Source organism: Caloenas nicobarica, chromosome Z (genome assembly GCF_036013445.1).
Source record: "Caloenas nicobarica isolate bCalNic1 chromosome Z, bCalNic1.hap1, whole genome shotgun sequence".
NCBI classification, from domain to species: Eukaryota; Metazoa; Chordata; class Aves; order Columbiformes; family Columbidae; genus Caloenas; species Caloenas nicobarica.
The window spans coordinates 68,070,917-68,094,492 of NC_088284.1; the positions used below are offsets into that span (position 1 = coordinate 68,070,917).

The window sequence follows — 23,576 nt, forward strand, 5'->3', positions numbered from 1 at the left end:
CAGGTCTTGTTATGTCTTTTTGAGATGAAGGAGCCAGACTGCACTACTCAATATGTCAACTAATGATGGAGATATATATGTAACAGCATAATGTATACATTATTCTGTTTTCTATTCCTTTTCCAGTAGTTCCTAACATCTTTGATTTTTTTTAACTGCTGAGCAGAGAGCTAGTGTTTTTACTAAATTACCTTATTTTCAAGAGCCTGCTCATAGGTGCAGTTGTCAGTTCAATGCCTATTACTTCATATTGGCTGGAAGAAAGAAGGTGAAGGAAATTTTCAGGATATTCCACCTGAGAAGAGAAATTGTTTTAGAACATTAGGCTTAGAAATAGATGTTGGAACCTCAAGCAGAGTAAATGTTTAGCTAACTTGCTGTTTCATCTGAGTACTGTCACGGAAGTATTTCACCACCATATTGTTTTGACATACATGACTGTTAAACTCTTCGTTAATGTAAAGTGGAAACAGGACTTTATTTTCTTCATTCTTACCAACATCTTGAGGGAATAGAGTGTACTATCAGCAAGTTTGCTGATTACACCAAACTGGGAGGAGTGGCTGATATGCCAGAAGGCTGTGCTGCCATCCAAAGAGACCTAGACAGGCTGGAGAGTTGGGCGGGGAAAAATTCAATGAAATATAACAAGGGGAAATGTAGAGTCTTGCATCTGGGCAGGAACAACCGCAGGTTCCAGTATAAGTTGGGGAATGACCTGTTAGAGAGCAGTGTAGGGGAAAGGGACCTGGGGGTCCTGGTGGACAGCAGGATGACCATGAGCCAGCACTGTGCCCTTGTGGCCAGGAAGGCCAGTGGCATCCTGGGGTGGATTAGAAGGGATTGGTTAGTAGGTCAAGAGAGGTTCTCCTTCCCCTCTACTCTGCCCTGGTGAGACCACATGTGGAATATTGTGTCCATTTCTGGGCCTCTCAGTTCCAGAAGGACAGGGAACTGCTGGAGAGAGTCCAGCGCAGGGCCACAAAGATGATGAAGGGAGTGGAGCATCTCCCTTATGAGGAAAGGCTGAGGGAGCTGGGTCTCTTTAGCTTGGAGAAGAGGAGACTGAGGGGTCACCTCATTAGTGTTTAGAAATATGTAAAGGGTGAGTGTCAGGAGGATGGAGCCAGGCTCTTCTCAGTGACAACCAATGGTAAGACAAGGGGTAATGGGTGCAAACTGGAACACAAGAGGTTCCACTTAAATTCGAGAAGAAACTTCTTCTCAGTCAGGGTGACAGAACACTGGAACAGGCTGCCCAGGGAGGTTGTGGAGTCTCCTTCTCTGGAGACATTCAAAACCCGCCTGGACACCTTCCTGTGTAACCTCACCTAGGTGTTCCTGCTCCGGCAGGGGGATTGGACTAGATGATCTTTTGAGGTCCCTTCCAGTCCCTCACATTCTGTGATTCTGTGATCTGTCATTGAGAGGCATTATTGGGCTGGAACCATTTTTATTTGTTCTTTGTGAGAAGCTGTGCTTGTTTGAATCTCCCAGTTCAAAAGGAGGAAGTAGAAGTTAATAGTTCCTTTCTGTGTGAAGCAGAGGCGCTAGTCAAGGATATGGTATTCCTTCTGACTCCTCCTAACATGGCAGTTACTGGCTTTGCTTGATTTCTGAGGAAACTACATTTGTTACCTTGAAAGCTTTTGGGGACATTTTGGAAGCAAGACGGACTTCAAGTCTTCAACCATCTTTTCCTCTACCAAAGAATCCTAAAATCCGTTGCATCCAGAGAAATTCAAGGCAAAAGATTCCAACACCACACTAAATCTCCTTAGAAAGTCTGATATAATTTAGCTTCTGCAGTTCTTTTGTTTCCAGCAATAAAAGTGGAGCAATTGCAGTGAATAGCTATATCTCCGGGGGAAAGGTACTATTAGTTAGAAGAAAAACATTTAAGAAAGAAAAACAGTTTACAAGCTGGCCATCCTTTAGAGTCACTCATAGTTCTGGGTTGTACTTTAGATTTATATGTGTGGATAAAATTGGTCCCAGCATTTTTGTGGAACACCAGCTGTCAAAGGAGACAGTCAGAGGGCTGTTTTACTGAATTTTATTTTGGGGGAAAGTTTTGGTAAACCTTATTTTTGCTAGAGACCCCAATCATTATCTGGTATGGCAGCAGTGGGCTTTATATGTTATGCCAAAGATGAATACGTAAACCTAGTTAGCAAGACTAAAGTTACTGATGTTTCTAGAAACGCCAGGCCCTAAAGTCATGCTGGTGTTTTCCTGAATATTTTGAAACAACTTTAACGTATTTGTAAAGTTCCTTATAAAGCTGAACTTGTTTTTATTTTGGTTACCATGTAGTGTTGTATTAAGAGTAGCATTGTACTAGTATACAGTAAAAAACGTAAGTGTAAGAAAGATTTGCCTTTTAATAAAACACATTTCTGTTTGGTATGACACTAATGAAAGTTTAATTTTCTTGGTATTAAACAGGTGAAAGTTTAATTTAAAATATTTATGGAAGACTGGGAAAAATGTTTTACTGAAGTGTTTCCTTCGTTATGGGATGTAATGTGGATATTTTTTGTTTGGGAGGTGTTTCTATCCTTTGTTTCATTTCAAAAAGGCACTATTAACAGTTGTAAATCTGCTATTGATTCTGTGCTAACAGACTTTGGTAGCTAGAATCATCTTCCCTGTCTGAGAGAATGTTTCATTAGGAAATGATGTTAGGAGATTATGCTCCCTCTGATATCCATCCTGGTTAATTCTTCTGTCATTGAAGACTGGATGCTGTTTGTTTTCTAACTGCTGTTCTTCGCTGTGGCCTGCCTGAAGGTCTGTTTCATCAGTTCACCAGCCCTTCTCAATTTTACCCCTAAAGTGCTTGCTTTTTGGTTTTTTGCCTTTTTTTTTTTTTCCAGTTGCCTATGGTGCTTTTAATTTCCACCTCCACTTTTACCTGTGACTAATTAATTATACTCCTACTGCAGCCTTAAATTGCACTGATGTCTGTATCGCTCTGAATCAGAAAGCTGTGATTAGCTTCTCATTAGCTGCTTCCTAAGCTCTCTCACACTCATATGCTGCATGGATACAATGGTGAACTGATCAGTGGGCATGAAGTACTGTGTGTGCATTCAGAACTGTTCATTTTTATTGCACTCTTAAGTAATTTCCTGTGCAATAGTTCAGAGAATGAAGTCAGGAGGTAGCAGACCAGTTTGGAATTTGAGGTTGTGCTATTTGACAGATTTTGGTTTTTCCAATATGTACATATTCCAATTTATGTATTGGAAAAAGTAACTTTTCCCCCAAGTTTCTCCCATTTCTAGAGGCTTGCTTTATTTGTATTTACCAGGAGGTGTTTATTAAATGCACAACTGAAATACTGCAAATTAATCATGTGACTTTTAGCATACTGAAAACTGTTTGCTGAAAAAGCCGTTTGATTTAATGGTAGCAGGCTGACATAGTTCATTTACTGCTGCTTTAGATCCAGGTAATGTCATTTGTAAGTTTTATTTCTGTGTGCTGTTTTCTTTTAAGAGCAAACATTAAATTATCATTTGAAACATAACACTTCTTCATGTCACTTTAGAAATATTTCCAAACAAAGTTAACAAAAGGTAATATTATTTTTTGTTTTAAATTTTTATATGATTGTGAAAGTGTTTCTTATTGTCTGCCTGTTCCATATGAGTATTCAATTTCTTCTGCTTTACAAGGGTTTTTGAACGAGTCTTTGGAGGAGCTCCCCTGAAGGAGAAGTTAAATGAGAAACTTCACTTTCATGATCATATACTGCTACAGTATTCATCATATCTGGGGTCAAGTTGGTTTTGTAAAAGTGTCATCAAAGTACTACTGGTAGAAAATGTTCATTGGGTAAATGTTAATCTCAAAATTAGGCAAAAGGATAAAGCAGAGATTATTCATGCTAAGGTCTACAATGAGATAATCAACATGCCTTGAAGGAGCAGCATTAATTAGTTGATCCATCGAAGAACTGAAGTTACACACTGGTAGATGTGAGGAATTTTCTTCAGAGGATGTTAACATTGGTGAAATTATGTCAGTAAGCAACAACTGAATCTCTGACTTAAGGGTAAATACCAGGAACAGCCTCTAGGTTTCAACCTTTTACCATTCTTCAGTAAAAACAAATTTAATGGTAGAACATGCACCTCTTCAAGCATTTGACATTTGTAGCACGTGGTACTTCATATATGAATTTTCCTGCAGGGTGGCCTGGTGATCATAGTTTAAGACTGTTGAAAACTAGAGAGATTCCCTATTCTTCTGAAGAAAAGCTAAAACATAAATTAAATGTTCGCTCTGTTAGGCAAAATAATTTTGCAGTGTTCTCCCAGAACTTGTATTAAAATCAGTACAATATATAATAGTAGCATGTGCATTTGCTCATTTTAAGGGATGGACAGTTAATTAGCTTGTGGTTTTTGTTTTCCCAATAGATAGCAGTAGTAATGGGATCCTGTACAGCAGGAGGAGCATACGTGCCTGCGATGGCTGATGAAAGTATTATTGTTGGCAAACAGGGAACAATATTCTTGGGAGGTCCACCACTGGTAAGGCTACGGAAATTTCTAGTAACATAGCTTCTCCAAAAAATTGTGCTGCTGACAATTCTACAGCTTAAACTATTGAGATGTTTCTTGGTGAGATATTTCCAGATATTCAGTAGATTAGTTTGCAGTTTTTAAGCATATCTGAATTTTTATATCCTAAATTAAATCTTTTCTGTCTGTTAGAGGTGTATGTGTAAACCAGACTTTTCTTAAGGTGTTTTTATTACTCCTTTCAGATTGCTGTGCACATTTTGAATGACAGAAATGCTTTCTGTATTCAATTATGTAGTCTCTAGGTTTGATATGAAATTTTAAAAAAAGGCAAGCATGTATATTATATCTCAGAGTCAAGATTACAGAACTTTAGAAGCAGGACTGATCTGCTGTTTTTTAATGTCAGTTTACAGACAAAGGAGATGCACTTATGATGGAGTTAGTAATCATTCTCTTACTTTCTTAGCAAGGAAATTGTTTCTAAGGAAACGAATGTGAAGAACTCCTCTGAATTAAAACTTGCTTTATTGTGGAACTCAGTGGAATTTGTGACTGTGCAAAATATTGCAGTATATGACAGTTTCAAAATTAAAGTTTCTTGGCTTCAACAGGAAAGGGAGTGCTGGAGAGGGCTTTATTTAAAAAAAAAAAATCTATACCAGTTTATGTCCTAGCGTAGGCTCAGTTTTATACCAATACAAATAATAATCTTTGCTGACAGAGATTATTTTACTTCACACAAGCTTTATGAGAAGAAAGGAATTTCCAGTAGTAGATGTTATGTTAGCGTTAGAGCTAACAGATAAGGCAGTACCCAGCACAACTATTTTGGTCTCAGTGAAGTCTGACTGGATAAACTTTTTTGAAGCAGTCAGATATTTGTCTCATTGAACAAACTGGTCTGAGGCAGTATGTCGGCTCTGTTTTGCTTAGAGTCTATTGGGAACTTTTAGGCATGCCTCCTGTGACAAAGCCAAGTGCAAATCAAGTGTTTCTATTAAGTCTTTCCAACTTGACCAGGCCTAAATGGAGAAATTGCCCTGTAACAACATGGTTAAAGAAGACACTGCTCCACGCCGTTCCTGTAGCAACGGAGGAGGAGATGTCTGCTGGAAGTCACTTCTTTCCACCACTTAAGATACTGGGAAAATGTAGCAGGTCCCATAAACTGTAGGAAGACAACCACTGCAGATTTTTTTGTTGACCAGTTCCTAAGGCGTGATTGCATTAATTTCCTTAAAAGCATGAAAAACTTATCCTGTGATATCATTTAGTGTTTGCTTGTATAGCACTGCTCTCATTTCCACCGTTTGTTTTTGCATTTTGTTCTTTTCCTTTATAGTGTTGGGGGTTTTTTTCCCCACTGTGTCATCTTGATGCTAGAAGTGAATATAGCATTTTATATCCTTTTTTTGTCTTCCGAAGGTCCATCTATAGATGGATTTTAAATTCTTGTGCAGCTTGGGAAAAAAAAAAAAAAAGTCCCCTCACTTACACAGACATACTTTCTTATGGCTGGTAAATGCTAATTACTGTTCCAGAACATCTTAAATAAATTCATAATGTAACTGGCATGTTGAAAGCTGCAGTGACACACACCTATAAGTACAAAGATACTTTGTTTTCTACCATAATAAGATAACTTGTTTAGCTCGAAGTATTTTATTATTTCAGTGGAGGCTTTCCAAGTTGACAGGAAGAACAAAGTAATCAGCAAAAGCAGATTAAATAATTAATAGCAACTATGTAATTTAATGCCGATTTATTTATTGCTCATTAGAATTTAAAATTCTAGAAGTTCTTTGTCTCTGGGAATTTCTTTGGCAGTAGTTGTTCCAAATGTTTTTCCTAGGTCTCTGTTCCTTTTTATCTTGTATTAGTCTTTTTCAGCTTGTTGTTTATAGGTAAACAAAGACAAATCCTCTCTCAAAATTAAGCAATTTTCTGTAAATTCGTCACTATAATTTAGATATTAGGAGTTTCTTGGTGAAAAGTGACATAAATATGAATGAAGATATTAGTTTGAGAATAGTATCAGTTGAGTCAGTAACACTGGGTGATTCATTAATCTTTTTATTGAGGAAGGAAATTAGTATAGTGAAAGAAACTTTTACATCAGACTGTTACTAGCTTGGTCATTGTGTTACAAATAATTGCCCTGGTTGCAGGAACACCTGAACTGTCTTAAGTACAAACTCTTTCTAGGTCCAGCACAGTTCACTAGCTCAGAGCCTGTGGCATATAAAGTGGAGGTACTACCTCTGGGTCTTGCTCAAGTTCAGAGTAACTCGTTGCAGAAGCTCAGTTAGTAAATCTGAAAGACCTGAGCAAACTCAGCTCTTCTGACATGGCATTTCCATTGGCAAGAGTGCTGGGGAGTGCTATGTACCTTGCGTGATTCTGCCTGGAGCTGTGTTAGAGCTGGGAAGGTTCATCAGACTCTGGGAAACGCCTTGGGTGCACTGAGTAATGTGTTCTGGAGGGCTTACTCAAAGCCAGTTTCTTTCAAGCTCCAGCATTAAGCACGTACAAAATAAGGCAGTGAACACCCAGTGCTACCAAGGAAGCTGGCTAGAAAGCTGAAGAAAAGGGAACCAAACTCTCTTGTTCTAAGAGAATGGTAATTGTTTAACATTGCAAGGGAATTTAGGTCATACATGTGTATCACTGAGATGTAGCACAGGAGACTTTTGCCAGGGTAGGCAGCTGACAAAGGGTGGCCTTGGTCAGGTCTCAGAGAAAGACTTGGCTGGGCAAGTCAGAGACTGCAAGAATGTCATGAGGTTAGAAAGGATGAAAACTTCTCACCGCTTCCAGAGGAAGATTTCACAACTATCCTCTGATTTAGTTTGTTCCTTAGCAACCTGCAGATGTAATGATCCGTATCTTTGTGCGTATACTTCAAACTTTAATATCACTACCTGTCGGCTTTTCTGTTCAGTAGAGCTTTTCATATTCTCACTGAAAACATTTTGCTTGCCTTTCTGTAAGCATCAAAATTACTTCAGACTCCCATAGAAAGTTCCATTCCATGTTGTAGCAGATATTGTAGCCATTGTTGAGTATGCTCTCTTCCCCAAAATGTCTTTCGTATATGAAAAAAATTGGATTGGATTTTATCTCTCACCAGCCTAAAACAAAACATCCTGAGGAAGTGAAAGAAAATCTCTGATGTTTGTTATAATTAGTCTTGGGATGCGTACACCAAAAAAAGTGAGTTTCAGTACAGTCCAAAGTCTAAAGTGCAAGTTTCTTTGGCCTTCATTTTAGAAATGTGAGGAGTAATGACTTTGTGAACAGGTGGATCTCAATAGTAAGAAGAAAAGTGTCACAGCAGTGGTAACATTTAGGGTTAGGATTAGAAGAGTTTTGTGTAGAGAAAGCGAAGTCAAAGCATCTCAAAGCATTTCAACTGAGGTTTGTTTGAAACAATGAAGGAAAGTATCACGTTTGAAATTGCTTGTTGGCTGCTAAAAATTTTTGTTGTGAAAATGCATATTCATAAACCTAAAGGGTATGTAAGTATACTCACACTAATAATGGACACAGCAATAAATATAAGAGTAAGTGAAGACTCTTAAAGACTCAATAAAAACTATGTATAAAGATACCAAGTCCGAGAAGTTAAGTAATTTTGACAAGATTCTGTGTTGTCACAATTTAAATGCCCTGAGGGAGAGTAACTGAGGATATATTATTGATGAAGAAGCATTTTTCAAATATCTCTTTTATCACTATAACTAAGCCAGTATAAATATTAGTGCAAGACAACTGTCAACTCTAAAGCTCATTTTCATTTTCTTGTGGTAGGTTAAAGCTGCAACAGGTGAAGAAGTATCAGCAGAAGACCTTGGAGGGGCAGATCTTCACTGCAGGTTTAAAGAAATATTTTTCCAGAGTTAATTTCTTCCACCCTTTAGACTTTAGTAGGGTGTATTTTATTTTATTTTTTAAATTTATCTTATATTTTTTTAAAACTGTGTTTAGAATTTGAAAATTAAGTTTTTTTGTGTCCTTATCTGGTTCTGATGAATCATTTTATTGTTAGAGTTGCATAGTTACCTTATATTATTCTAGTTTGGATCTTGTTTCCTTCATTTACTACTTTGAAATACGTAGCTAATGTACTGCAGCATCACATATATGGAGGAGTTTTCTGTACTATTTAATACTGAGTCTTAATAGAATAATACACATGGAGAAAGATAACGTATTTTGCAGATTGTATCTTTCTTACTGTCAATCAGAAGTTACTGCAAACAAGATCAAAGTATCTAGTTTTTCTTAAGAGAATACTTGTTATGAAAACAAAGAATTCTATGCACTTTCTAGTTCACAGATGAAAAGAATAGTAAACAAAATTAGGTATTACTGTACAATAAGTTAGGTATTACTGTACAATAAATGCTTAATTTTTACTTCAATTAACATGAATAAAGAATTATTCTTAAGGGCAGTTTATCATGTTTTTCTAAACATACTGGTTTTTATAATTTCAAATGAATTTTAGTTTCCATCTGAACAATGCTTGGTGTCTTTTATATTCTCATTTAGATTTTTTACTTCCTAAAGTTGCTATTTTATGTCATGTCTGAAAACCTGAATGTGCTCTTTCAAAGAAAAGTTCAGGTGTGAGTTTTAGTTTAAAAGTAATTTCATAACAAAACATGGAGAGCTGTATTGTGGTGTTGATATTTTAAAGATAAATGTAAAACTTTTAAATTAAGTCTTAAAAGTTTTTAAACCTTCAAATTTTTGTTGTCAGATTTTTTTTTTAGTCTTATTATTGCTATTGTTATTTATATACAGAAAATCTGGTGTAACAGATCATTATGCTTTGGATGACGATCATGCACTTCATCTAGCAAGGAAAGCAGTAAGACGTTTAAATCTCCAAAAGAAAGTAGATGTAAGTGCATAGAACCTGAAAAAACTGCGTTGTTTAAATTAGGAATGCTTTTCTTCACCTGATTTATACAATGCATTTTTTGTCTCTGACTTTAGACACTTTGAAAATGGAAGTTATGGATTTTGTCCTTAAAGATTTCTCTAATGTTTTGGTTCTGAAATTATATTCATACTGCATTATTCCTTATAAAATTACAGGGATTACATGCAAGAGTGAAGCAACTACAACAATGCTTCAGAATCACAGAATTGCGCTTTAAGATAAGCACCTTGCAAGACTGGGTTAATTTTAATTTAGAGCCCACATGATCATTCCCATGGACTTAAAATTAGACACCTACTAATTGAAAACACATTTTCTATATTTAGTAATTAAAGGTATAAAACTGAGAAGATAGACCAAAGTCATGTCATTGTGTTGTATTGATTTAAAAATTCCTTGTAGAAAACAGGATGGATAGCATATGCGGGAGGAATTGGCTTTAACTCTTTTTGGCAGGAGACATGGGAGGCTGAATTGAAGATTAAAGCTCAGCAGCTGCAGGAAGGCAAGATGTTGCATTCAGTTGCATGGCAGAAATCTTCATTATCTTCTCAGAGTACTACCTGCCTAATAGGGCATGGGGAAAGTAGGCAGAGGGGAGAACATGCTTAATTTTTGATAATGTGAAAGAAGTGGAGCCTGTATAGAAGTAAATGCAGAAGTAGAAGCAAAGATAACAGTAAGTGAGAAAGTGTTATCAACCCTCAGTTTAAGAAACTTGATCTTTATGCAAAATGAGGACAAGCCAGTGTAGGCATTTTGATGTGGTTGGTGAAGAGAAGACTGTGCTTAATGCAGTAGGCAAATTAATTGTTGTTCTGTTTTCTAACTCACAGTGTAGACTAATAATTCCTTTATTGTGTAAATTATTTTGTTAAATTGCTACAGGTGACTGTAGAACCATCAGAAGAGCCTTTATTTCCTGCTGATGAAATATATGGAATAGTTGGTGACCAGCTCAAAAGAAACTTTGATGTCAAAGAGGTATGAGTCTAAATGCAAGATATGCATGCCCATACAATTTCCTTGTAGGAAATCACTCTTTATATTGTCATAATTTGTCTACAGAAATCTGATTTGGGGTATCTAGCAAATATTTAAGTTTCATAAAATCTTGTACTGCATTATTTTGTATTTTTGTCCAGTGGATCCATTGCAATGGCAATGACGTGTTGAAAATGTAATGCTTTTTGGTTATACTTTTAAGAAGGATGAGCAAGGATGAGAGTTTGACAGCATTCTGAAAAAGCTGCTGGGAGATAGACTTGCCGAGTGATAGGACAATTTTCTGTTAATCCTGTGAAAGTAAATATCAAATATTTAGAGATTTATGGAGTATAAGCACCCCAAACAATTCAGTGCTCTCCTAGCCACATATAGAGACTGTTGTACTCTACTGCAGGTCTAGTGCAATTGTTTGCCTCTGTACCTTCATCCAAGACCCCATCCTTTGTCATATTTTGCGTATATCCCATATTCAGAGCCCTTTTCACTACCAACCAAGTATTTATTTTAGGAAGAGTCTTAGTATGTATCTTTCTTAAACTACTTTGTTAGAAATTAGTAGGATTTGTTTTGCATTAAGGGCGAAAAAGATGAACACTTTTATCAAGTATCACGCTACTGTCTTGAAAGTTGTAATAGGTTGGATTTATGTTCTTTTAAAGTTGAAGTAAATATCTTCTGGCAAAAGTCTTGCTAGCTATGGGTCTATATTTTTATAAAATGGCTCCTTTGCATATCAGAGAAACCTCAGATCACATCTTTGTTATCTTTGTATGTCATAAATTTAAGCAAAGCTGAAAATAAACTTACTTCTAAGAAAGTGACTCATGGCTGTATGTGTTTTTCTCTTTATAAATATGAGCCTATTAATTAATGTTTAATATAACCAGAGGTAGAAGTTTTTCTTTGAAGTTTAATGAATCAGGAAAACTTTGTTCCTGTATAATTTAAACTGTTTGATTAGAATATTCTTAATCTTGAAATTCTTTTTTTTAATAAACACGTAGGTAAATCACACTTTAAAAAGTAAATGGACTTTGCCTGCCATGCAACCTATTAATATGGTGGGATGCTTGATTTTCACTAGATGGAAAGCATTTATTTTTAAGCTGTATGTTAGCATGTTAGCACAGTCTTTCTTTCTAAAAAAAATAAAAGCTATGAAAGATTAGGATTTTCATTTTGTTTTTCTGTTTTTTTCTGAAGGTCATCGCTAGAATTGTAGATGGAAGTAAATTTGATGAATTCAAAGCCTTGTATGGGGATACTTTAATTACAGGTATTTGAAAATACAATTCTGTATATGTTCCCACTGGTTTTTATAGTTAGATTCGTTCTGTTTGGCTCACCCATTGATATTTTTAATAACATTTCTCTTCAAAAGCATAGCAGTATCTGTTACCAAGAGAAAGTGATACCTTTATATGCTATAAGATAAACGTACGTGAAAATCTACAAATTTATCTTATCTTTCTCCTTCAGGATTTGCAAGAATATTTGGTTATCCAGTAGGAATTATTGGAAACAATGGAGTTCTTTTCTCAGAGTCAGCAAAAAAGGTAAATAGATTATTAGCTTCTTTTGTTCTTAGGTGAACAGCTTGCTCTCGAAATGAGAAACTTTTTCGAATAATGAAAGAGGACTGGCTTCACATTTTTCATGTAAATATGAAGTAGCTTATTAAGCTGTAAAAATAATTGACCGTATTTTAGAAACAGTGTTCTGTAGATTTTTCTGATATGAAGTAGATAGGTCAATAGGAAGATACAGTTAGACAAACAGCATTTGAACTTGTGTGACTACAACACAGTTGAAATAGTATATGCTGAAACTTACAGCTGTTACAAGAAAAGTCCATGCTGATTGCATAAAATACTCTATAAGTCAAAATTGCTAACCTCTCAGCTCTTAAGTACTACAATAAATCACATCGTTATTTTTGTAATAACTGGATAATTTCAAACCTGGATTCCAGTACTGAGTTCATTGGTTTACCAGAGATTTAATTTTCATAGTTTGCCACGGCAGCTCCTGGCTTAATGAGTGAAAACATGCAGTCTCATAAATTCCGTGAACTTAAATACGTATTGTGAATTAAAGGGCATCTTCGATAGAATATTGTGATTTCATTAGAAGTTAATAGTGCTTTACAGATCAGGCTTTGGGGATTGCTGGTGATGAAGAGTTTCTGGGTATGGCAGAGTGGTTACTTACCTTGTTATATGTTGTTTGGTTTGGTTCCTTATTTTTTTTAAAGAAACTACTGTCAGTTGAAGTTTTTGTAATAGCAGTTATGTATGGTAGTTTTGTTCTGGCAGAGCCTTGTTCTAGGCTCCTCAAACTAACGATGAGGAAATTGGTATTGAAAATCTATAGGAAAAAGGAAGCCTTGATGGGAGATTTGGAGAAAGGAAGTAATTTTACTTGATTTAGAGCTGTAATAAAATAATACACAAAATAGAGTTTCATGTACTGAAGGAATCCTTTCAACTTGGAGCACTGCAGTAAGTGATATTGTTTTCGGCTAGCATTTGTTTTAACACAGTTATTTCCAAGTTGAAATTAACTCCTTCCGTATTTCTAATACTTTTGGTATTTTAGTGCTGCAACTTTTTTCCTACCAATCAAAACATATCTAAGGAATATTCCTCTGATGACTTCCACTGTCAGATCAGTACCGTAAAAGGAGATCATCAAGTTTCACTTGTTTCACTTCTAGAGAGACCTTTGTCCATGGTGTTGCTTCTGTAAGCATCATAATCTGACAGTATTCCTTCGTTTTCTTTTGCATTTTTGTAATGAATTGTGAAACATCTTTTTCGCATGATCATCACTATACTTTTTGAGTGCTTCTCTGAAAAAGCCAGCTGAAGATTGGTTTATGATTTTTCCCTTTTTCCTTCTTGTAAATGTTGCTGGGTTTGTGTTGCGAAGAGGTTGGAGGATTTTGTCAGTTGCTCAGCTACATACCTTTTTTTTTTTGCCTGCAGTGTGTAAATAACCTGAGGAGCTTTTTAGATTTAGAGTTGAAACAGAAGCTTAGAATCTACTGTTTGTATCTTTGCCATGAAAATTGTCTTTTTCTAGAGCATGGGGAGAGGGCATCTGCCCTCAGAAAAAGGAAAGGGCGTTACAGCAATCAGCAGGGCCATGAGCAAATAATGTATGTGGGCCTTTTCCAGTTTCAGAGAATAATTTTATTTTGTACAGGAGATGGGGAGATTTTTTTTTCTGTTTTGCTGTCTTAATTTCTGTGACACAGTCTTACAGAACTCGATGTCAGACACTGCACTGTGAAACGGAGCTGTCTGTGGTTTAACTATATATTGGCTGAGTCAAAACAGTTAAGCTTTTCAGTATCAGCAGGAATGCTTTTAATGATATAATTTCTGCTTTACTCTTGGACTCACACATTTTGGAATTTTTTTTCTGCTAGAATGAGTGTGTGTTTTGCAGTTGACTTTGGATGAAGCAGTAGCACCGCATTTCATGGTGCAAATACTCCCATGGGCTTCAGTGGAAGGAGACTTGTTACAGACTCAAGAGTGTGGATAGTGGTAGCTTCACTGATCTAACTTTTAATGGCTTACTCTTTTTTTTTCCTTTCATCTCCACAGGGTACACATTTCATCCAGTTGTGTTGCCAGAGAAATATTCCCATTGTGTTTTTGCAGAATATTACAGGTGAATAAGCTCAATATTTTGAAGTTTCGTTATGTTGTAGGCTTTGCTGTTGACTGTTGAGGCTGTAACTTTTAGACATCATCTTGTGTGCTTTGTTTTGCCCACATCTTCAGGCTGTTCTGAAATCAGCCTGTCAGCAGCTGGCGAAGGCCTTGCCTTGTGATTTGTTCTTTGTTTTTTTCTGCATGTGCTATAGGCACATAGTGTGACATGTATCACAGCATAATAATACAAAGTTAGTGAGCCTTTTTTTGTTGTAATTCTTTAGGTTTCATGGTTGGTAGAGAATACGAAGCTGGAGGGATAGCAAAAGATGGTGCTAAGATGGTAACTGCTGTAGCTTGTGCCAATGTACCTAAAATAACAGTGATTATTGGTGGTTCTTATGGAGCTGGAAACTATGGGATGTGTGGAAGAGCATATAGGTAAGTGTTACTTCAAATTATGACAGGAGATAAGGCTAAGTTAAGAGAACATAAACTTGAAGTACCACTCTGAAAAACTAAATTCTTGCAGAAGTTGTGCTGTTTGGAAAACAGAATGAATATGGTCATAAGGAAATAACCTGACAAACCTGTAGGGGTTGATAGGCTCGTGATTAAACTTGAATTAGGTGACGAATGAGATCTTCTAACATGTAAATGTGCTGACATGCTTTTCTCCCATTTTTGCTCTCAGAGGAGAAATTTTACAGTCCTAAACCATCATTAGGTAGTATGGGCTGGTCCTTTATTCTCATTCATATGAAGAGTACTGGCTTCTGTAAAAAATCCTTATTCACTTTGAGCCTGTTTTTATGAGTAATGTTTTCAGAACCCTTGAGGATTTATTTTTTGACCCTTTGGACATGACTCACATAAATGTTTTTCTCATTTTCAAGGTCCCTGATACAACTGAAGTTGTTGGTGATATTTTTAAAGCGAAAAGTTCTGGGTGGGGCTGAGGGAGTGGGGGATAAAGAGACTCAAGAAAGAGAGAAATATCTTATAAGGTGCTTGAATATAGGAAATGAGCAGAATTTTCACGTTTTCAAATACAATACTGCAAGCATTTCAATATGTTAATTTGCATTCTTTAGAAACCAATACATTGTAAGATTGTCATGCATAAAAATGAATTCTTAGCTGAGTAAGAATTAGTGCTTTACTAGGAAATAAGGCAATGTCTTAATATTTAATATATATTTCTTCAGTCCAAGATTTCTTTATGTGTGGCCAAATGCTCGCATATCGGTGATGGGAGGGGAACAAGCTGCAACTGTTCTAGCTACAATAGCTAAGGACCAAAAAGCAAGGGAAGGACAACAGGTACATCTGTCTTCTTTCATTTGCAGTAAAGTCATTATAATTTACTTTTTCCCTGGAGTTGCACACTTCATGAGCTAGGAAAGGATATTACAAAGGGAGAGACACAATGCATTGTGGTTCTCCACATGCCACCTGGTGCATTGACAAACGTGAAGCAGTTGTGAAACGTTATTGTTTACATCTTCTAAATGTGAAGATCATTCATGACATTTCTTACCTTTTCTTAAAAAGAGGAGTATTTCTCATATCATCATCTCTTTGTATTTTGTGCACCAGATCATTAGTTCTGCCCAAGACGAGCCGCCAGGGATCCTCACTGGTTTGGTAGTATGAGGAGAAATATGCAAAAATAAAAAGTCTTTCCAATTATTTTTGAAGTAGGCAGTTCTATAGAAAGCTGATCTTCAAATTATCCAGTGACTGAGAATTATGAAACTTAAAACAGCAGAAGTCTGTAGAGGCTTGGAAAAGATTTCGGCTCATTTCAATATTTTAATTGAAAATTAGTGGTATTTTGTTTAATAATCTTTTCCAGTTTCTCTGTACACTCTGCTGTGTTTTTTAAATTATGTGGTTTAGAGTTATACTGATGCCTTGGTCCCGTAAGAAGTGGTTTTATTGTGATGTCTTCAAATTGCTTGTGTTTATTATGAGTAGTTATTCAGAATAATGGAGTTGCATGCACATGTTATCTCAACAGTTCTTTTTTCTACACTTTACTTGGACTTTCTGTGGATAGAATATATTCACCCTCATCTCCCTCTGTCTTAGTTTCCCAGATTGCTAAGATGGACAGAATGATACCCCAAAAGAAGTTTGAGAAAAATAATTGTAGTTAATGTCAGTAAGATGTGCTAGAAACTTGAAAATTTTCTGAATTATGGTGGTGACCTCTCTGGATCATAGAGAAACCCAGTGTTAGAATAGCACAGACTTGTTTTGTTAAAAAATCTTGCCCAAAAGCAACTCAGAATGGGGTTTATTCACTACAGGAGCTTCAGTAGTTTTTCAGATGCTAATCCTCAATTATTCTTATACTTAGTTAAGTACATTTTTACTCTCCTTTTCCCACCTACCCATGTTGAAAAGTGGTATTTCATTGTCAAATACACTAAATTGATAATTGTGTGTAGAAAGGGGGAAAAACTTTGGGGAGGTCATTTAGACAGTTTCTTCTAGTTTGATGCTGCATATAAAGCACTGCTGTCATTATGGAAGAAAATATTAACAAATACCTGTTCTGTGTTTGTTTATTTGTTTGGTTTTTAGTTATCAGAGGCAGATGAAGCCGCTTTGAAGGAGCCAATCATTAGGAGGTTTGAGGAAGAAGGAAATCCCTATTATTCCAGTGCAAGGTAACATATAAATGACTTTTCCAAAACTTAATTGTAATCACAGGAGATAACATCTAAATATCAGTATTGAAGAACAGCAGAACAAAGCAATGTGGAAGAAAGATAGTGTTTGATGTGCAGCACTACAACACAATGAGCTTCAAATGAATGTTTTGCCTGTCTTGTCTCTGAGACGTGGTGGCATGTACTGTTTCAGAAGGCATGCACTTGCAGGAATTACTCTGCTAGTTCCATAAGTAATGATACGGCAGCGTGGAGTTTATATTCTGTGTATTTTATTCTGGGTAAGTTCAGGGTAAGTTTTATAGTTGAGGCACGTGTGTTCAGAATAAGTCATTTTAGTGGGATTCTGCAAATGGAAGAGGCCAGTGGTAAAGAAGTTTCATAGAACAGAATCATAGAATAATTTTGGTTGGAAGAGACCCTTAAGATCATGGAGTCCAACCATAACCTAACCTAACCCCAGCACTAAACCACGTCCCTGAGAACCTCGTCAAATTTCTTTTAAACACCTCCACCGATGGTGACTCCACCACTTCCTTGGGCAGCCTGTTCCAATGACTGACAACCCTTTCCGTGAAGAATTTTTTCCTAATATCCAATCTAAACCTCCCCTGGCACAACTTTCAGAGAGACCTTAAGCCATTTGCAAATCTCTAGTTATGATCTTGGTACATGGTGTGTTGGATGACAGCAATTTGGGAAGGACATTATCTGATGGGTGCAGCATATTAATGTTTGTTGATAAGTCTTTTGCAGCAATTTGTGCTCAGGTTTATGGAATATTAGTAAATGCCCAGGAACTAGTTAGGCTAGTGAAGCAAGGTGGCATCCTGGAGTGTTACCTCTGGAAACTACCTTGGAGGCTTTCATGGCCTCTGATTGTTACTCTGCATCAGTTTCATCCTGTCTGTACTAATCTTCCTGCACATCTTTCTGCTTGCAGTGTCCAAAAGCTAATTCTTCAGACTCTCACCTGCTAATGATGGTAGAGGATAGCATAGAGGTGTGCCTCTATGGCTTCTCATTTTGCAGGAAGAATATTAGTCTCATACAGCTATGGAGTCTGCTGTATGTATGTTTTTGTGTAGCTGAATTGGAATTACTGATGGTTTTCTTACCTGCAAGCTGGGAAGTCTGGAAGCAAACTGAGTGCAGAGTGGTTGGGATATGATGAAATTTGGTGTGGGCATCATGGGCAGAAACTATGTGAACAGATGGGTGCAAGATACTCTGTCAGAGTCACAGAGGTGCCAATAAGAGAAGGAGCTTGGGGGCCTTTTTGTCTAACTTGATACCTGGTTAATCTCAGGTGTGACAATTCTGTTACAGCAGTAACACCAGCAGCATAGCATCAGTGAGCTCCTTTGTGAATTGTTTATCATGATTCGAAGGAGGATAATGGTAGCTTTTACTCTGTTTTGTGTTGGGGTAGTGGACGTGCGCAGATGCGAGCTGGCTGGGGTTGGGTTCAATGTGATGCTGCACTCAAGCTAATAAGCACAGCTGAGACATGAAGCCAGATGTCAGAGCTGAAATCCTGCTGAGGTTCATTGCTAAAAAGCAATGCTAAAAGTAATGAAGGCAAAATGCCCCTTTCCACACAGGAGTGCTTGTGAGAACAGCGTTTGACTGAATCAGGTCAAGACAGTCCAGGCTGCTTTCTGTCTCTCTTCAATCCATGTAGGTGCAGTCTGCATTGTCTAGGAGCTCTTAATTGCTCTCTGCTGTCCTGTAGAGATAATTGGGTATATCGGTAGATATTCATATGTTTTCTGCCCTGATGTCATGCCTTCCTGCCAATATTATCATGCGCGTGCCTTGTTCCTTCATTTACTGCTAATTCCTAAGCAAGATCTCAGACTGATAGCTCAAAAGTTTTAATTACCCTGGAGTAGGCTGCCCAAGCAGAAACAAAGAGATGAAAGCAGGGTTACAGTCTTTGCAGCAAGCAGTGTACTTGAGGGAGGGATGTAGCTACCTTGCACCTTGGAGCCAGCCCATTTGTCAGCCTACATCAGCAGCTGCTTATTGGCAAGCATTCGTTGTAGGTCAGGGAGAAGTAACCTGTTGTCTCTGCTCTAAAGGATGCTTCCTGTCTGGTCTCAGGCATGGTAAAAAAAAAAACCAAAAAAACAATTGACCATCGACCAAGTGTCAGGGTGCTGTATTGAAACTGAATCTGGACAGCTCTGGTTTTGTCAGATGCTGACTAGATCCCTTCACCAAAAAGACCAACAAGAAAATTCCAATAAACAGCTTTGCGTTACCGAGAGGCAAGAATGACGGATGGACAGAAAGACTGCTGTCTGTATTGCTTCAGCCAGTTCAGAGGCTTCCTCTCGCTGTCTGCTTGATAGGACAAGGGGACCAGTCTGCCTCAACCTTGATGTTCATTGAGATTCATGTGACCCTTCCAGTTGACTACATTAGGCTTTGAATCAAGCTTTTAGCCGTAATAATGAAAGAGAAGAAAAATGCCCTAATGATCCTAAAATACAAGCAAATATCCCTATTTACTCTGCTTATATAATTTTGCTTATAAATTATAATTTGTTATATGTACAGGATGTCAGTACTGTTCCCCACAGTTGTATTTTCTAATCAAACTTTAATCAATTATTTGACTAGAACCTTTCATAGTGAGCAGTCTTAATTAACGACAGTCATTAGGCAGCACCCTTTTTAATGAGTTATGACTGCTTACAGGTTTCTAAAAGGATTTCAGCGGTTTGCATCTTAACAAATTATATGAGCATTTTGCTTTTGGGAACTTCATTTCTTTTACTCATAGTGTCTGTGTCACAAATATTTTATGAGTGTGGATGTGACTCATGTTCTAGCAATGGAGTTTTAATAGATAGTTTAATTATTAATGTTACATCCCAGTGGAGAATGCAGTTTTCTTTAAACAAAGAGAAGCAGAAGCCAGAGGTGACCACATGAAAGAAGCTTGACTTCCATCCAACATAAAACTTTTGTGGTTGTCAATATAAATTAATTGTGTGGTTACAAAAAAACAAATCTGCCATTAAAATGTGCTTCATTTTTGAAAGTGTTTATTCCAGTGTTGGTCACTGTGCATTTGCAGCTTGGAAGGGACCATATTACATTGGTGATTCTTTTTGATTCAGTTCATCCTCGCTCTCCCCAGGCCCTTAACAGATTTATTAAACACTTTTAAGAAGTATGAATTCTTCCATTCAGTTTCAATGTGTTTCTTAAATAAGAAAGTTAATTGCAAGTGTTCATTTCAAAAACTTTATCTGCAGAGCAAAAAATCCTGTAGCAGTCAAAAAACCACCAAATTTGCGTAAAAATAGATATTACTGTGTTTGAGATTGTTCTACAGTTGTGCATTTCACAGTCGTAAGAAAACTAAGAGATTGCTTCAGCGAATTCATCTGACTGTATTCATCAAAACTAAACCAAGATCTTAAATACAAGAAGAAGGGAAGAAAAGCATATGCCTTGAACTCTGGAATTTAAAATACTTCATGATGTTGCAAGTATAGGAAATATTGTGTCCTGGCCATTCTGTCATGCTAGATTATATGAACAAGTTTAACCACTATCTTGAGGAAAAACACAATAATTCAAACAACTCTTAAGTAACTCTCAGTGAGACTTTGGTTACTTGGAACAAAAAAGCTTCTAGTTGGTTTTGCTGTATGGTAAGAAGCACTTAACTCTGAGTCTCTTTTCAATGGAGTATTGTTAAAATATGCCAAAATATTTTAATGAGTTATTACTTAGAATTGAAAGCTACAATTAGAGAGGAGTTGTTCACAGGAACCAGACTGCAGAATATGGTGTGGACAATTCGTGTGTGTCTTCTGCACCAGGATTTGCTGTTAGTACCATTCCCGTGGAGACGCAAGCATGGCTGCTAGAATGTTCCAACACATGGCTCACTGGCCCACTAGAAAGGAGATGCTGAGAATCCTCAAATGAGAACAGATTACATAGAGCTACAATTTCCTTATATTTGTAATTTGGGTTTATAGTTTGGTTTTTTTGTTTTATTTGTGGGATTTTTTGTTTGGTTTTGGTTTGGGGTGTGTGTGTTTGGGTTGGCTGGTTGGTTGTGTTTGGTTCGAGGTTTTTTTCCCTTGAAATAAGTTATTCTTTCCAGACTTTCTGTGCTGATTGGAACCGGTCAGCCAGGTCAGTGAGTGCCACAGCACTCAAGCTTTTGTTTTCAGTCCCCAAAAAAACAGCATAACTTTGCCCAATTAACAGCAAAGTCTTCCCTTCTCTAAACCCCTTTCTCCTTTTGTACTTCAGCTGTGCTCTTGTGCAAAGTTTAGGGTAACAGTCTCCTCTACTTGGGGAGCTGCACCATGAAAACACACATTTGTAGCGGAACTTTATTTCTGAGGTGGGTCTCTTCTTTCTCCTCTCTGTGCTGGTTGGAGAACAGGCTCCTAAGCTGAGTCTGAACCCTTGTGCCTCATCTTGTTACAGGTGTACTTTATTGCAGTTCCACTTTGTGTGTCCTAGGATTGATACATGTATTTGTTGTAAAGTAAAAAGCGTATGTTGTCAGTCTCTTAACATTCATCAAATCATATTAAAATATTACTTTCACAGCAAACAGTGAAATAAGGCAAAGATGGAAAACAGAATTGTCTGCTGCTACCTTGAGCTTATCAGCATGTGTTTATATACAGTTTGCAGTCCTCTTTCTTTTGAAAGTGAGGTTGGCACGTTTAGTATGTAGAGAAAAGCGCAAAATACATTGTTTCCTGTCTAATAAGGGGTTCTTTTAATTAATCTTGAAACAATAGGAAATTCTCAGCTGGAAACTTAAGTTAGAAAGGAATGGCTATGCTTTCTCTTGGTAGAGTCAGTCTTAGCTCCCTGTTCATCACCCTTTCTCATATTTTTAAATTTTCTACAGACAAATAATTAAACATTATCCAACACTGAAGTAAGTTCAAAAAATAATGCAAAACAAGTCTTTCCAGGGAAAGATGGGATGGAGGAGGAGCATCACTCTTAACCAAAGATACTGTGGATTTGTTTTGCACACCCTGATTAAAATGAATGCTTATTTAAGTGAGACTTGGGTTGCAATGAGCAGTGTGGTATTTTCTTTAAATATCCTGGTGAGGAGATAGTAGTTATACAATATTTACAGTTTCGTGGCCTGCTGGGGGTTTTGATATAGATTTTGTTTGGGGTAGATGGCGCTGTCATTGAGAACTGATGGCACAAGTACTTTAATTTTTGGATGAATATCAAAGACACTATTCACAAGTGTGTGTGAGTTTGAGAATTTGGTGTTGGCTCATTCATAATTTAATTGGCTTTAGCCCTGCCTTAAGGAGGATGTTATATTACAGTTGTTTAGAAATTTACTTCAGAAAAAATAAATACAATAAATACTGGAAATACTTGTAGTTTGCTTGGCTCTTTTAAGGATGAAGGAAGAAACACTTATATTATTCTCATCTCACAGCTGAACTAACCTGAATAAAAGAATGATGTGACATAGTCCTTTAAATACCAGCATTCTTAACAGAAAAAGATAGGTCATTGACAAAAAATCATTTTCCATGTTAATATTAAATAACAAAAATGGTCACTTTAAGGTGATAATTTCATACTAAAAACACGTATGAAGAATCTGACTTAAAATACGTAGACCTGATGTTGTTCATTTATCTAAAATTTATACTTTGTTCTAGAAGACAAATTCCACAGAATAACATACACAAGTCTATTGCATTGATGGTTAAGGTGAATTAACTCCATGGCTTCAAGTATAATTTAGCTCTGTATTCCACTCTTGTTAGTATAACTATTTGCAGTTTCATGTGCTTGAAAATCTACCTGCTGTATATGTTAGTTTCAATTCGTTATTACTGTTTGGTTTCTTTTTTTTTCTAGATTATGGGATGATGGAATTATTGATCCAGCTGACACAAGACTGGTTTTGGGCCTCAGTCTCAGTGCAGCATTAAATGCACCTACGAAGAAGACAGAATTCGGGGTTTTCAGGATGTAAACTTCAAAGTACACTCATCAGAATTACCTCTGTGTATTTTAATTGGGACTGGAGATCAAACTAACTGCAGTGTTGAGGTGATTAAAAATAAAGATTTCTACAATGCTATTTTTAGTGGAAATGTCCTAATTATTTATTTTCACTGAGTAATCATCACACAGTGTTTTGGTATTTTGATACTGATTTGAGATCAGTCACAGTGCTTGTATAAAACTGCATTGCATGAATAAACTGCAACTTCTAGTGCTGTGTTTAATGTTTAATGAGAAACTATTGATACTATCCTTACATAAATAAATCTGAAAAAAAAGCTACATATTTAGTTCTTATCAGCTCCTTTTAGTTGTTCTTTGTGTGTCTCACATAAATGCAAAATATTCTTGCAATTAAAAAAAAATCCACATTTGCTAGTAAATAATTTTTAAGAAGAGATGTTCTGTAAGGGCAGGCAGAGTTCAACACAGCATGAAATTATAGATTTCACACAGTTGTTGAAATTTTGGCCTTTCTCTGGCTTTCATCCAAAAAACATTGCTCTTCTGTGTGGTTCCCTGAAGCCAGAACAACATGAGAACCTGACGGATCCACAGCGTTCTCTGGAAGAGCCTATGTGGATGTCTGTGGGAGCTGCAGGTTGCCGATAGCACGTCTCAAGATGAGGGTTGGCTCCAAAGCCAAGATGTTGCAACATCTTGCTGTGTCACCCTGGCCATTTTAGTTTCA

The 23,576-nt window shown here is 36.8% G+C and overlaps 1 protein-coding gene across 1 annotated transcript in view; it reads left to right on the plus strand.

Moving 5' to 3' along the window:
- The window catches only part of MCCC2 (methylcrotonyl-CoA carboxylase subunit 2), a 35,500-nt gene extending 12,342 nt beyond the window's left edge, over window positions 1-23,158 (plus strand). Inside the window, exons 7-17 of the mRNA XM_065656285.1 lie at window positions 4,431-4,544; window positions 8,349-8,413; window positions 9,348-9,447; window positions 10,378-10,473; window positions 11,701-11,773; window positions 11,977-12,053; window positions 14,112-14,178; window positions 14,447-14,603; window positions 15,371-15,485; window positions 16,755-16,840; window positions 22,736-23,158. Coding sequence (XP_065512357.1) covers window positions 4,431-4,544; window positions 8,349-8,413; window positions 9,348-9,447; window positions 10,378-10,473; window positions 11,701-11,773; window positions 11,977-12,053; window positions 14,112-14,178; window positions 14,447-14,603; window positions 15,371-15,485; window positions 16,755-16,840; window positions 22,736-22,853 — 1,068 coding nt within the window. The 3' untranslated portion in view covers window positions 22,854-23,158. The remainder of the gene's footprint in view (window positions 1-4,430; window positions 4,545-8,348; window positions 8,414-9,347; window positions 9,448-10,377; window positions 10,474-11,700; window positions 11,774-11,976; window positions 12,054-14,111; window positions 14,179-14,446; window positions 14,604-15,370; window positions 15,486-16,754; window positions 16,841-22,735) is intronic.
- Window positions 23,159-23,576: the final 418 nt, after the last annotated feature.